The sequence below is a fragment of the Mirounga leonina genome, unplaced genomic scaffold (genome assembly GCF_011800145.1).
Source record: "Mirounga leonina isolate KUSES-001 unplaced genomic scaffold, KU_Mleo_1.0 Mir_170, whole genome shotgun sequence".
Lineage (NCBI taxonomy): Eukaryota > Metazoa > Chordata > Mammalia > Carnivora > Phocidae > Mirounga > Mirounga leonina.
This window is the reverse complement of record NW_023270433.1, coordinates 36187050-36199923: the sequence shown is the minus strand read 5'-3', so window position 1 is coordinate 36199923 and position 12874 is coordinate 36187050. Positions and strand designations below refer to the sequence as shown.

The window sequence follows — 12874 nt, the reverse complement described above, 5'->3', positions numbered from 1 at the left end:
CTCTGCAAGATGCTGAGGTGAATGTGGAGGGCCTGCACAGAGAGAAAGCTTCTCCCCCTGCCCTGCCCAAGTGCTGTCCCCAACAGCACGCACGCTGCAGATTGCGCAGTACGTGCCCATGGTGGTGGACTCACACATCTGCACTCACACACTCAGGTCTCTGAACTGATTCCACAATCACAGCAGCAGGCTACACACACCACAAGCAGATACATAGTCACTCGTTCTCTCCTTTCTTTCTTTCCTTCTTTCTTTCTTTCTTTTCTCTTTCTTTCTTTCTTTCCTTCCTTCCTTCTTTCTTTTTCTTTCTTTCTTTCTTTCTTTCTTTCTTTCTTTCTTTCTTTCTTTCTTTCTTTCTTCTCTTTCTTTCTTCCTTCCTCCCTTCCTTCCTTCCTTCCTCCCTCCCTTCCTTCCTTTTTCTTTTTTTTTTAAGCTCTTGTAACCTTCTGTTATGGACATTTTCAAACATATACCCAAGAAGAGTGCATAGTATTATGAACCTCTGGTATCCATCTCACATTTCAACTGTCATTATTACCATTTTGCCAATCTTCACACACATCCTTAACCCTTCTGTATGAGACTCCACAGTGTGTATCTCCAGACCCCTTCAGCCAACTGTTCCAGGCCCACTCTACCCTCAGTAATCCCCCAGATGCTGAGATGCTGTATCTTATTTGGGGGCCCTGAGTGGCAGGCCACAATTTTTCCTCTGAGAAGACTGGACCCCACTTCTCCCAGGCACTCTCATGCCTTCTCCAGTTTCTTCCTGTGCCCAATACGATGGACCTACTAAAAGCATGAGGGCCATCCAGGAGTGATTCCAAGTGTGTGAGTAAACAACCTGTATCTGTTGATTTGACACCTGGCATGAGCGTGAAACTCACTATGTCAGATCCAGCACCAGGGACCATCCCCTGACCTCATACCCAGTGAGGCACACTGTTCCCAGGGCCAAGATTCCTCTAGGAGGCAGAAATTCAGGTGTGACTTTGCCTCCTTCCTCTTCCTCCACCCTCTCCCAATCAGTCCCCTCCTCTCAGACCCAGCTTGCCCTGGCCTGGATCACTAGCTCTTCTCACTTCTCTTCTTGTGCTGGGTGACACCTTGCTGCTCTTCTTGTCCTCTAGCCTCCACCCTTGTCCCCTGTCCAGATTCCACTGCAGCACTAAGTCCTTGTTCTCTTTGGCCCATCTCTGGCCATACTAAAACTCAGTACTGCTCACACCTTTGGCTCACTCCAGTGTCCTGCTCAGATTTCAGACCTGAGAGCCAGCCAAACCCCAACCTCTCAAGGATCCTTGGTGATCCACCTGCCCTCAGTATTGATGCCTGCTCCCCCATAGCTTTGTGTGGTGTGAGTTCTCCTGGGGAGAGTCCTGCTCCCTCCTCTGGGCCCAGAGGGGAGAATCTGACTGTGCAGAAGCAGACATACTCTAGGGGCTCCTGGGGAACTCGGACAGAGGGTGGAGCTCTGCAGAACCCCTGTGCCCAGTTTGCTCCCCTTATACCCCACCCCTCACGCCCTCCAACCACCTGCTCAGAGAAGAGTTAGGTGCCTGGAGAGAAATAGATGGTAAGATTTTTCTTGGAAAGATAGGAACTGGCTTAGGGAAATTCCAGTTCTGAGAGTTTGGAGATTGCTTTGCAGAGGGCGGAGGAGGACAGGGGCAAGGGATTGGGCAACTACTCCCAAAAGAAAGGAAATCAATCATCAATCAAGCATAGTAAACCTGTCTTGGGGTCTGGGCCAGGAGGGCTACAACTGGGAAGGGCTGAGAGGAAGCAATAAGCTTCACTGGGACCTGGTTTCTCTCTCTCTTCATCTGTGAAGAGGAAAGGCTCTCTCTTACACCCTCACTTAGCTCCCATCTGATCCTAAACCTCAAAGAGACAAAGACAGACAGACAGACGTAGACCTCCATTCATCCAACACATCTACTGAGCACCTACTTTATGCTAGACACTGTTGGAAATGGGAATAAATAAAACAAAGTCCTTATTATAATGGTATAATTCCAGTGGGGGAAATACATAGTATATCAGAGGGCAAAAATTAAAATGGGGAAAAACAAAACTGGGTTGAGGGGAATAGAAAGGGAAGGATACATGTTACCTATTACTTTGTAACAAATTACACTTACACTTAGCAAGCTTAAAACAACATTTATTTTCTCACAATTCTGTGGATCAGGAATTCGAGAGTGGCATGGCTGGGTGGTTCTGGCTCACCACTTCTCATGAGGTTGTAGTAAAAATGTTGGCTGTAGCTACAGCTACATGAAGGCTTGACTGGGATTGAAGGATCCCCACTTCCAGGATGGCTCACTCACATGGCTGTTGGTAGGAAGCTGTTCTCCCCAGGTGGACCTCTCCATAGGATAGGACCTGTGCCTGAGTGTCTTCCCAACATGGCAGCTGGTTTCCCCCAGAGTGACCCAAGAGAGACTAAAGAGGCAGCAATGCTTTTTACGGTCTAGTCTTGGAAATCACACGGTCACTTCTGCCATGTATTTGTTAAAATTACATAACTAAGTCCAGCCCATATTCAAGAGGAAGGGAATTAGTCTTCACCTCTTAAAGGGAGGAGTATCAAAAATTTTATGGAGGCATTTTAAAACCACCACAGAGGGGTGCCTGGGTGGCTCAGATGGTTAAGCATCTGCCCTGCATTGGGCTCCCAGCTCAGTGGGAAGTCTGCTTCTCCCCCTCCTTGCTCTTTCAAATGAATAAATAAGAAATCTTAAAAAAATAGGGCACCTGGGTGGCTCAGATGGTTAAGCGTCTGCCTTTGGCTCAGGTCATGATCTCAGGGTCCTGGGATCGAGTCCCGCATCGGGCTCCCTGCTCCTTGGGAGCCTGCTTCTCGCTCTGCCTCTCTCTCTCATGAATAAATAAATAAAATCTTAAAAAAAAAAAAAAAAAAAGAAATCTTAAAAAAATAAAATAAAATAGGGGCACCTGGGTGGCTCAGTCGTTGAGCGTCTGCCTTCGGCTCAGGTCATGATCCCAGGGTCCTGGAATCCAGTCCTACATCGGGCTCCCTGCTTGGCAAGCCTGCTGCTCCCCCTGCTGTGCTCTTTCTCTATCAAATAAGTAAAATCTTTAATAAATAAATAATAAGATAAAATAAAGTAAAATAAAACCACCACAGAACAGGGAAGGGGACGGTGCCTGGCTGGCTCAGTTGGCAGAGCATGTGACTCTTTTTTTTTTAAGATTTATTTTATTTATTTTAGAGAGTGTGAGTGAGCAGGGGGAGGGACAGAGAGAGAGAGAGACTCTCAAGCTGACTCCCTGCTGAGCATAGAGCCCAATACAGGGCTCAATCTCATGACCATGAGATCATGGCCCAAGCCAAAATAAAGAGTCGGAAGCTTAACTGACTGAGCCACCTAGGCACCCCAGAGCATGTAACTCATGATCTCAGGATTGTGAGTTTGATCCCCATGTTGAGTGTGGGGCCTACTTAAATAAATAAATGATAAATTAAAACAAACAAACACCCTTCTGTGTTTACAAAATGTTAAGGGAAGAACCAAGTATTGAAAGAGTGGAGGAAGAGAGCCATAGGCATATCTAGGGAAGAGCACTGCAGCTAGAATAGCAGGTACAAATATCCTGCGGTGGAAGTTTGCTTGGTGTGTCAGAGGAAAGCAAGTAAGCCACTGTGCTAAAGTAAGGTAGCCAGGGTAAACGGTCAGACATTTGGTCATAGCTAACATGAGCCTTGGAGTAGGTCCTGGAGGCAGTGAAAGGACTAAATGAGATGGAAGCCATTAGAAATGTCTGAGCAGAAGAAAAAAACAAAGAAATGTCTGAGCAGAGAGTAGAAGTCTGACTGTGGTTATTGTGTGGAGAATCGTCCACACAGGATACAAACATGAGGATTAATTAAGAGTCTGTTGCAGTAATCCAGGCAAGAATACTCCAGGTCCAAGATGGCTTGGACCAGGTAGTAACAGTGAAAGTGGCAAGATGTGGGGAGATTCTCGATATGTTTTAAAGATAAAACTGACAGGATCTGTTGATGGCTTCGATATCAGATGTGAGAATGAAAGGTATCCAAGATGGGGTGCCTGGCTGGCTCAATCAGTACAGTATGTGACTCGTCATCTTGGGGTTGTGAGTTCAAGCCCCACGTTGTGTGTAGAGATTACATAGAAATAGAATCTTTTTTTTGAAAGATTTTATTCATTTATTCATTAGAGAGAGAAGGCGTGCACGAGTATGGGGAAGAGCAGAGGGAGAGGGACAAGCAGACTCTGTGCTGGGCAGAGTCTGGCATGGGGCTTGATCCAACGACCCTGATATCACCACCCAAGCCGAAACCAAGGGCCAGCCACTCAACCCACTGAGCCATCCAGGTGCCCCTAAAAGTAAAATCTTTTTTTTTTTTTTTTTTAGATTTTATTTATTTGTCAGAGAGAGAGCGAGCACAAGTGGGGTGGGAGAGGCAGGCAGAGGTAGAAGCAGGCTCCTTGCTCGGTGTGGGAATCAATCCCAGGACCCTGGGATCATGACCTGAGCCAAAGGCAGACGCTTAACCAACTGAGCCACCTAGGCATCCAAAAATAAAATCTTAAAAAAAAAAAGGTATCCAAGATGACTCCAAGGTTCTTGGCAGCTGGGTAAATGTAGGTACCCTGAACTCAGACAGACAGTTAAGACTATAAGAGGTGCTGGGTTGGGAGAGAAATCAGTTTGCGCTGCCATTTTATTTTGTTTTATTTTTTAAACTTTTATTTTTTTGAGAGAGAGAGCACAAGTAGGCAGAGCGGCAGGCAGAGGGAGTGGGAGAAGCAGACTCCCCACTGAGCAGGGAGCCCAATGAGGGGCTCAGTCCCAGGACTCTAAGATCATGACCTGAGCCAAAAGCAGATGCTTAACTGATTGAACTACCCGGGCGCCCCTGCGCTGCCATTTTAAGTTTGAGATGCATTGAGACAATCAAGTAGAGATGGAGGCAGTCAGATATCTGAACCTAGAGCTCAGAAGTTTAGGTTAAGACAAAAAAAAAAAATAGGAGTCAAGACATAGACGGTCCTTAAGATCCATCCATGTTGTTATAAATGTCAGGGTTTCCTTTTTATGGCTGAATAATATTCCATTGTATGTATATATGGACGTTCATACATATATACCATTTTCTTTATCCATTCAGCCTTGCAGGCATTATGCTAAGTGAAGTAAGTCAGATGAAGACAAATACCGCACATTCTCACTTCTATGTGAACTCTACAAAAATCCAAACTCAGAAACAGAGAACAGATTGATAGCTGCCAGGAGCAGGGGGTGGGTGGGCATGGGGGCAGGGTGGGGGGTAGTGGAGTAATGAGGAAAGGTGGTCAAAAGGCACAAACTTCCAGTTATAAGATAAATAAGTCCTGCGGATGTAATGTGGAGCTTAGAGCTCTAATACATTATTTAATAGTACATTAGTATATTAAATACTATATATAGAATTGGAAAGTTGCTGAGAGTAGATACTTAAAGTTCTCACCTCAAGAAAAAAAGAACTTGTAACTATGTGAGGTGATGGATGTTAACTTACTGTAGTTATCATTCCACCATACATATGGGCGTGAATCATTGTATTGCACACCTTACACTAACAGAATGTTATGTCAATTATATTTTGATGAAACTGTAAAAAAAAAAAAAGACATAGATGGTTGAGAACACCTGGGAGGGGTGTAGACAGAGAAGTTTGAGGATTAAGTCTTGGGGAGTCAAAGGAGCCAATTTAGGAGTTAAGGAGATAAGAAAGATAGAGCGAAGGAGCCAGTTTAGGAAGAGTAGTGTACTGGAAGCTGAGTGTTTTAAGAGTGATTAACTGTGTCAAATGAAAGTTAAGACATAACCATTGGACCTAGCAACTGAGATAGGGAGGAGTCAGGAGCCTACTCCTATGAGGAATTAAGAGAGGACAAGGGGAGCTAGGGCATTCCTAATAGATGTAGTCTCTGAGCCTAGAGGCAGAACTGGGTTACAGGGTGGGAGAAATCCTTAGAGGCTTGGCTTTGCAACCCAGTGGAGAAGCCCCAGCCAGGACCTGTCATGGCCAACATGGTGGTAGTAGTGAAATGTCGGAATGGCCATCTTGCCTGGCCTCACATTCACTCAGAGCCGCAAATTGAAACTTTTGATGTTGTTTCCAAATGGTTATACATGTAGTCTTTTGTGTTGTTGTTCATTAGAATGTTGAGTTTGGGGATGCCTGGGTGGCTCAGTCAGTTGGGCATCTGCCTTCAGCTTGGGTCATAATCCCAGAGTCCTGGGATCTAGTTCCACATTGGGTTCCTTGCTCAGCGGGGACCCTGCTTCTCTCCCTGCTTGTGCTCTTCTAATAAATAAATAACTTTAGAGAATGTTGAGTTTGTATATAAAAATTGTGTATTTTTGGGGTGCCTGGTGGCTTAGTTGGTTAAGCGTCTGCCTTGGGCTCAGGTCATGATCTCAGCGTCCTGGGATCAAGCCCCATGTTGGGCTCCTTGCTCAGCGGGGAGTCTGCTTTTCCCTCTCCCTCAAAGAAATAAAATCTTAAAAAGTAAATTGTATATTTTCATAACCAATTTCGTTCTGTTCTTAATATACCAGGAAGCCTAAGAAGTGACAGTGGCCTGGGTCTTACTCAACCTCAGAACAGGACGAGGAGGAAGGTGAGGCAAGTGAGGTGCCAGGGTGCAAAATTTAAGAAGGCAAATGCAGTGTCCCTGGGAGTGAGTGCACCTTAGGCACCTCTTTTCCTTCATTCTAGTGCCAGCCCCACCTACCTCAGACACCACCAGGTAGTGTCCCTGCTCTCCACCCCTGGGGGCTCCTACAAGTCAGGTGTCCTGGAGAAGGAAAACTGGAGAGGAAGAACTTCTCTGGGCAGGGGTGGGCACGATATCCTGGAAACAGACAAAACGATTATTGTGCCTCCTTCAGCTCAAAAGTGAGTATATACTGCCACCCCGTGGCCATCCAGGATCGGATTCCCAGGACTACTTCCAGAATGGCACTGGCAAGAGTAGGCAAGATCAAAACACACACCATCTCCCAGCCCTTAAATTTCTTCACATTAAGCAGGTTTTCCTACTGTTCAGACACACGAAGAAATGAAACTGTTCAAAAGGTCTTTATTAACAGAGACAGATGGACAGACAGTGCATCAAAGGCAGTGTCTGAAAGCTGTGATGGGGGTGTACGTGTGCAGAAAAGGCCTTCTGTAGGCCAGGGACGGCTCCCTGGACCTAGGCTAACCCCTCTAGGTCCCCTGCCCAGCAGTGGGCCCTGAGCTGAGGCCAGCCTCCCCTCCATACTCCTGAGGGATGAATGGGGTTGGGGGCAGGGGTCTTTCAGGATAGGACCCTGACCTCAGCATTCTCCATTCTTATGGTTCCCCAGTTGACTAAGTTGCTGAGCGGGTGGGGGACAGGCCTTGAGAGCACTTGCATAGCAGGGGAAGAGAATGGGGGTAAGGCATATGGTGAGGACAGGGAGATGAAGGGGGCCTCCACAGGCAACCCTTCATCTTCCTCCCCCCTCAACTGCTGCTGGATCGAGGGGTCAGGCCCAGACAGAGGATAATACCCACACCCATCCTTAACTCCAGAGCCCTGACTGGTGGAGGGAAGCTCTGGAAAGGCCTGAGTTAGTGAGTCAAGCCTGTAGTATGTGTGTCTGAATGTGACTGGCTCCCTTGGTGTATGTGGGGCTCCCTCTCTGGATGGGTGTGAATGCATGATGCTGCTGTACACATGGGATTCTATCTGCATGTATGTCCCATATGTTCCCATGAGTCTCTATGTTTGGTTGTATAAATATGTATGTCCCTGCTCGTACACCAGGAACTTAGTAGTTGCATGTTGTGAATATGTCCCTGTCTTTTCATGTGGGCTCCAGAAAGTGGATGTATGCGGGCCTGCCCGCTCCTGTCTATCCACAGGTCCTCCTTCAGGCTTGGCTGGTCAGGGGTCCTGGCCGAAGAGGTAGGTGGTGAACTCAAGCCTGAGGCCCCGGGCATAGGCGCGAAGGGTATAGAAGAGTGTGAGGAAGTCCTGGGTGCTGAAGATTGTGTCAGCCAGCGCAAAGGCCAGGGTAGATGGGATGACACCCCGGCCATACTCCACCATCCATGTGTTTGGCCCCCATTCCACAGCCGTTGCCTCACCAGGCCCATGCACCACGGTCTCTCCTGGGGAACAGGGAGCAGCCACATAAGAAGTCTAGCCCTGCCCTTCCATTGCTGCCACCTCCCTAACCCATGGGCTATCTAGGGGTAGGGAACAGAGCAGGAGCTTCAGGAAAGGAAAAAGCCTTACCTTACTGGCCTCATCGCCCATCTGGAAGAGTAAGGAGCCACTCCTAAGTTTTCTTCTGTGGCATCACCTGGCTCACATCCTCTTTGGGGGGTAGGGGGAGGGGGGAGCCAGGGAGGGCCACCTCACCTGGCCACGGGCCACTGTATGGGAGTCCTGGAAGTCTGCATTCCCAAGCCTCACTCATGTTAGGCAGAAATTTAGCTAAACTTGGGCTGGGCCTGTTAGATAGGGAGGGGTGATAATAAGACTTGTTTGGTTCTCTGAGAAATGTAGCTGTTCAATTATAATGCCTGTCATGCCTGTAACACTCAACCTCAAACTTATGTGGAAGTCCAAAGCTCTACTTTTTATGTAAAATGTTTCACCATAGAAACAAGGAAGACGATGGTCTGTCTTGTCTTTGGGGATATGACAACCTATCTGATTACCCAACTGTCTCCCCAACAACTGCTGGAATGTTGGATGAATAAAACAGTGTCTTGGTAGATAAAAATTAGACAGGGTTAACAGGAAGCTGTTATGTTTTGTTTCCTTTTGACAGTAGAAAGCAACTGGGGTCCTTGGACCTGCTTCAATCAACGACCCGTGGCTTATCTGCGGGGATAAGGGAACCAGGGAAGAGCCCCCAACGACCTCCATTCCATGCTATGGCTCTCCTCCAACTATGGGCACCCCAGAACGAAGCGACCCACCTCTCTGACTGAGCCCCCCTACCCACCTGGGTAGAAGACCTCACTTTTGGTAGTGCCCTCTCTCCACTGGTGGAAAGTGCCAGAGATGATGGTGTCCGAGATCTCAGCCCAATAGCGCCCTGAGGGACAATCAGATGGACACCGAGTATCAGGGTATCAGCGCCAATACATGGCTTGGCCAAACATCAGAAAGGAGGGCATAAGCCCTTGTACAGCCCCAGCCCCCCAGTTCGGCCCGCCGCCAGCACTGACCCGAGTGGCCGCGGGAGCCCAGGGCGGTGCCGAAGAGCAGCACGTACTCGGACAGTGAGGCGTGCAGAAGGCACATGGCGCCCATCCAGCCGCCCGCGTTCACGAACACCCACTGCAGCTCCTCGTCGGGCAACACGTGGCCTGGGTGCAGCCGCCGTAGTTCCACGATCAGCCGAGAGAAGGCCAGCTCGTGGTCCAGCCCTGGCGGGGGCAGAAGAACAACACAGTCAGAGCCATCACCACTCCGAACTCGGGAAAGGCGCCTCTGAAACTCCCAGCTCGGCTCGGGCCTCCCCAGGTCCCTGCCCTTCACCCATTCACTCGCCCGGTCATCCGTCGGCTCACCCGCATACTGCCGGGCCAGCTGCGCGATCTCTTCGTGCTGGAAGACGAAGCTTTGCGTGCCCAGCCAGAGCCAGACCACTTGGGCCAGCACAGCTGCAACAGCCAGGAGCAACGCGGCCCACACCCACCGCCGGCCCACTGCCCACTGCATCCCGGCGGGCGGCCTGGCAGAGAAGCGAAGGAACAACCCGGGGCCTGGACCTGTGACTCCCACTGCCTCCAAACCTGCGGCGCGCAGTCCACTACCGTTCCCCCGCCACAGCCGTGGTACGGCTCGCCCTGACCAATCAGAACAGTCCGGGCACCCGGGCACCGCCCCTCGGGTTGAACCATTTCCTCTCGGGGAGCGGGGAGCGCCAAGGGGTGGGGCGGAGCCTCGCGCGTGATGCGAGGGGGCGGGGCTAAGCCATCCCAGCTCTTCCCTTTAGGGCCTACAGGCGGGGTCTCTCCGAGTGCCAAACCACGTGCGGGTGCGGGTATGAGTGTGGGTGGGGCTAGGTGGCCGTGACACTCAGAATGGACTGGCCCGCTTGGGCTCACAGGTGAAGCAGGCGAGCCCGGAAGCAGAGCCTTTCGGGACTTGTGATCGTCTCCTTTGCTAGCACAGAAAGTGGGAGGAGGCGCTTCTGCCTAGGAACGTTACGGAAGGCTTTCTGGAGGCGGTGACGCTTGAGCAACGTGTTTAAGGGAACTGCGGAGGGCATTCTAGCAAATGAGGCCTCTTCCAAGAGCAAAGGCACCGTGAAGAGACAACATGGGGTCTTTTTGGAGCCTACGATTCATTCTTTGTTTTGAAGCACAAAATGTTGGGCGCCTGGGTGGCTCAGTCCTTAAGCGGCTGCCTTCGGCCCAGGTCATGATCCCAGAGTCCTGGAATCGAGTCCCACATCGGGCTCCCTGCTCAGCGGGAAGCTTGCTTCTCCCTCTCCCACTCCCCCTGCTTGTGTTCCTGCTCTCGCTGTCTTGGTCTCTGTCAAATAAATAAATAAAATCTTCAAAAAAAAAAAATCTTTGAAGCACGAAATGTGAGAGGAGGGCATTGTAAGCCAACAGGGTTATGGGGAGGGAAATGATAAAGGAAGAGAAGCAAAGGAGAAAAGAGGCAGCAAAGTGCAGGGATTAAGAAAGAAATTCTGGAGCTGGACTGGATTAAAAGCCTGGCTCCTGCCACCTACTAGTTGTGTGATCTTGGGTAAGTTAGTTAAACCCTGTGACTCAGTTTTCTCATCTGTGAAATGGGATGAATAAAAGTACCTACCTCATAGTACATACCTTCATTGTGATGAAGATTAAATGAGTTAATATTTATACAGCAATTAGTAACTCACAAATGGTGACATATGTGTTTGCTATATAAATAAAACACAAAGGAGAAGAGAACAGGAAGAGCATAGCATCACACATGATAGTGATGGAATGAAGGGTCAACACAGTCAAATGTAATTGAGAGTTCTGATAAAATGATGGGAAATGGTCATTAGGTTTCTCAGTAGGGGCATATAGCAGAGATGATGCTATACATTCACAAATCTATTTCCTTTTGCTCTTGGGCAGCCAGATTACATTCCACAGTATACTCTGTAGTTAGATGAGGCCTTATGATTGTGTTCTGGCCAATGAAGTATAGCTAGAAATTATGTATGCCACTTCCAGGCAGGTCTGGCTCCTAAAACCTGTGAAATTCTTTACATTCTCACTCTTCCCTCATCTATTATCTTAGTTACAGAGAATTAAGTAGTGGAGAATTCTGAATGCTGCTTCCTGCCCTCCCCCCCCCCCCCAAATGGACTGTGTTGCTAAGCCACTGAGTTTGGGGGGTGGGGTGTCATTTGCTACAGCAACTAAGATACTTAACCTAATACAGGCCACTAGACATGTTACAGTTATTGTGCCAGTAAGAGTAGAGGCTGGGAAGATGGACTATTTTTTGAGAAACTTGGCCAAGAAAGGAAAGATAAAGAAGGGATTATCTAAAGGAGACTGCATGACGGAGGGAACGTTTTTGTATTGGCTCTGGCTCCTGCGACAGTCCTGAGCTGACCATTCTCTTAACCCTGAGGACCAGGGACTAACCCCAAAATCTGGCCTCTGTGCCCCTGTTTAGGCAGAACTCTCTGGGACTGTCTGGGTCTGCAGTTCCCCTGGTCTTTCAGAAGGCTTCTCTAGCACACACTGTTTCTTAAAAAAAATTGATCACAGCCATATTCTCTAGATGTTAAGAAACAAAATTGAACCAAGTAAATTTGAAGATCTAATTGGCTTTATTAAACAATTCATGAATCAGGCAGCACACCATCTAGTGAGTAGAGGGGAGCTCCAAGGAGGAGGTATGCAAAATGGAGGTTTTTATTTTTATTTTTTTAAAGATTTATTTATTTATTTAGAGTGCCCACGCATGGGAGGGGGAGGGGCAGAGGAAGAGGGAGAGACTCTCCAGCAGACTCCTCGCTGAGTGTGGAGCTGACTTGGGGCTCCATCTCAAGACCCTGAGATTGTGACCTGAGCCAAAATCAAGAGTCAGACGCTTAAGGTGCCCCCGAAGTGGAAGGTTTTTATAGAAGAAGTCTGGGATAAGAAAGTTACTAGAAAAGGATTGATCCAGGCAAGTTCCTTTTTTATTTTTTTAAAGATTTATTTATTTATTTGAGAGAGCGAGAATGAGAGAGAGAGAGTACATGAGAGGGAGTAGGGTTAGAGGGAGAAGCAGGCTCCTTGCTGAGCAGGGAGCCCGATGCGGGACTCGATCCAGGGACTCGATCCAGGGACTCCAGGATCATGACCTGAGCCGAAGGCAGTCGCTTAACCAACTGAGCCACCCAGGCGCCCCAGGCAAGTTCCTTTTGCCTTAGGGGGGAAAGCACGGGATCTTATTATGCAGATTCTTCCTTTGGGGAAGAGGGCCCAGGAAGGGACTCATTGGTGCTAATCGGAAAATTCCTGACTAACCAGACTACATTTCTGGGGAAGTTGAAACCACAGATTAGGCATTAAGCCCCGGTTTGAAAACTTGACATATATGACACCAGTTTGGGCCTGTAGTTTTCTTTTTAACAAGGTTGTAGAAGAGATCTTGGAGGGGAAGGGCTCGGTAGGCCCCATCTCAGTCATTGTACTCTTCCCCGAAAAAGTGATCTTGGGAGACAGAGGAGAGGTTTGGAAATGTTCCTGAAGGGCGTGAGGAGTTAGCTAGCACTGATGAGGGAGCAGAAGACAAGCCGAGGACAAAGCACAAGCTGACACCCTGCAAGCGCCTCCCCCCCCCCCCCCCCCCCCCCC

At 48.6% G+C, this 12874-nt stretch overlaps 1 protein-coding gene across 3 annotated transcripts; it reads right to left on the bottom strand.

Annotated features, from left to right (window-relative positions):
- Positions 1-6509: 6509 nt before the first annotated feature.
- SIGMAR1 (sigma non-opioid intracellular receptor 1) lies at positions 6510-9850 on the bottom strand. 3 transcript variants are annotated; one of them, XM_035016423.1, is made up of 4 exons: positions 9599-9850; positions 9254-9454; positions 9028-9120; positions 6510-6896 (listed from the first exon to the last, which is right to left on the bottom strand). In XM_035016423.1, exons 1-4 carry the CDS (start codon positions 9747-9749, stop codon positions 6778-6780), a joined length of 564 nt encoding a protein of 187 aa, XP_034872314.1. In that variant the 5' UTR covers positions 9750-9850; the 3' UTR covers positions 6510-6777. The 3 variants fall into 3 exon arrangements, with proteins under 3 accessions (XP_034872314.1, XP_034872311.1, XP_034872313.1); XM_035016420.1 differs by lacking the exon at positions 6510-6896 and adding an exon at positions 7105-8182; XM_035016422.1 differs by lacking the exon at positions 6510-6896 and adding an exon at positions 7105-8182 and having other exon boundaries at positions 9046-9120.
- Between the last annotated feature and the right edge of the window lie 3024 nt (positions 9851-12874).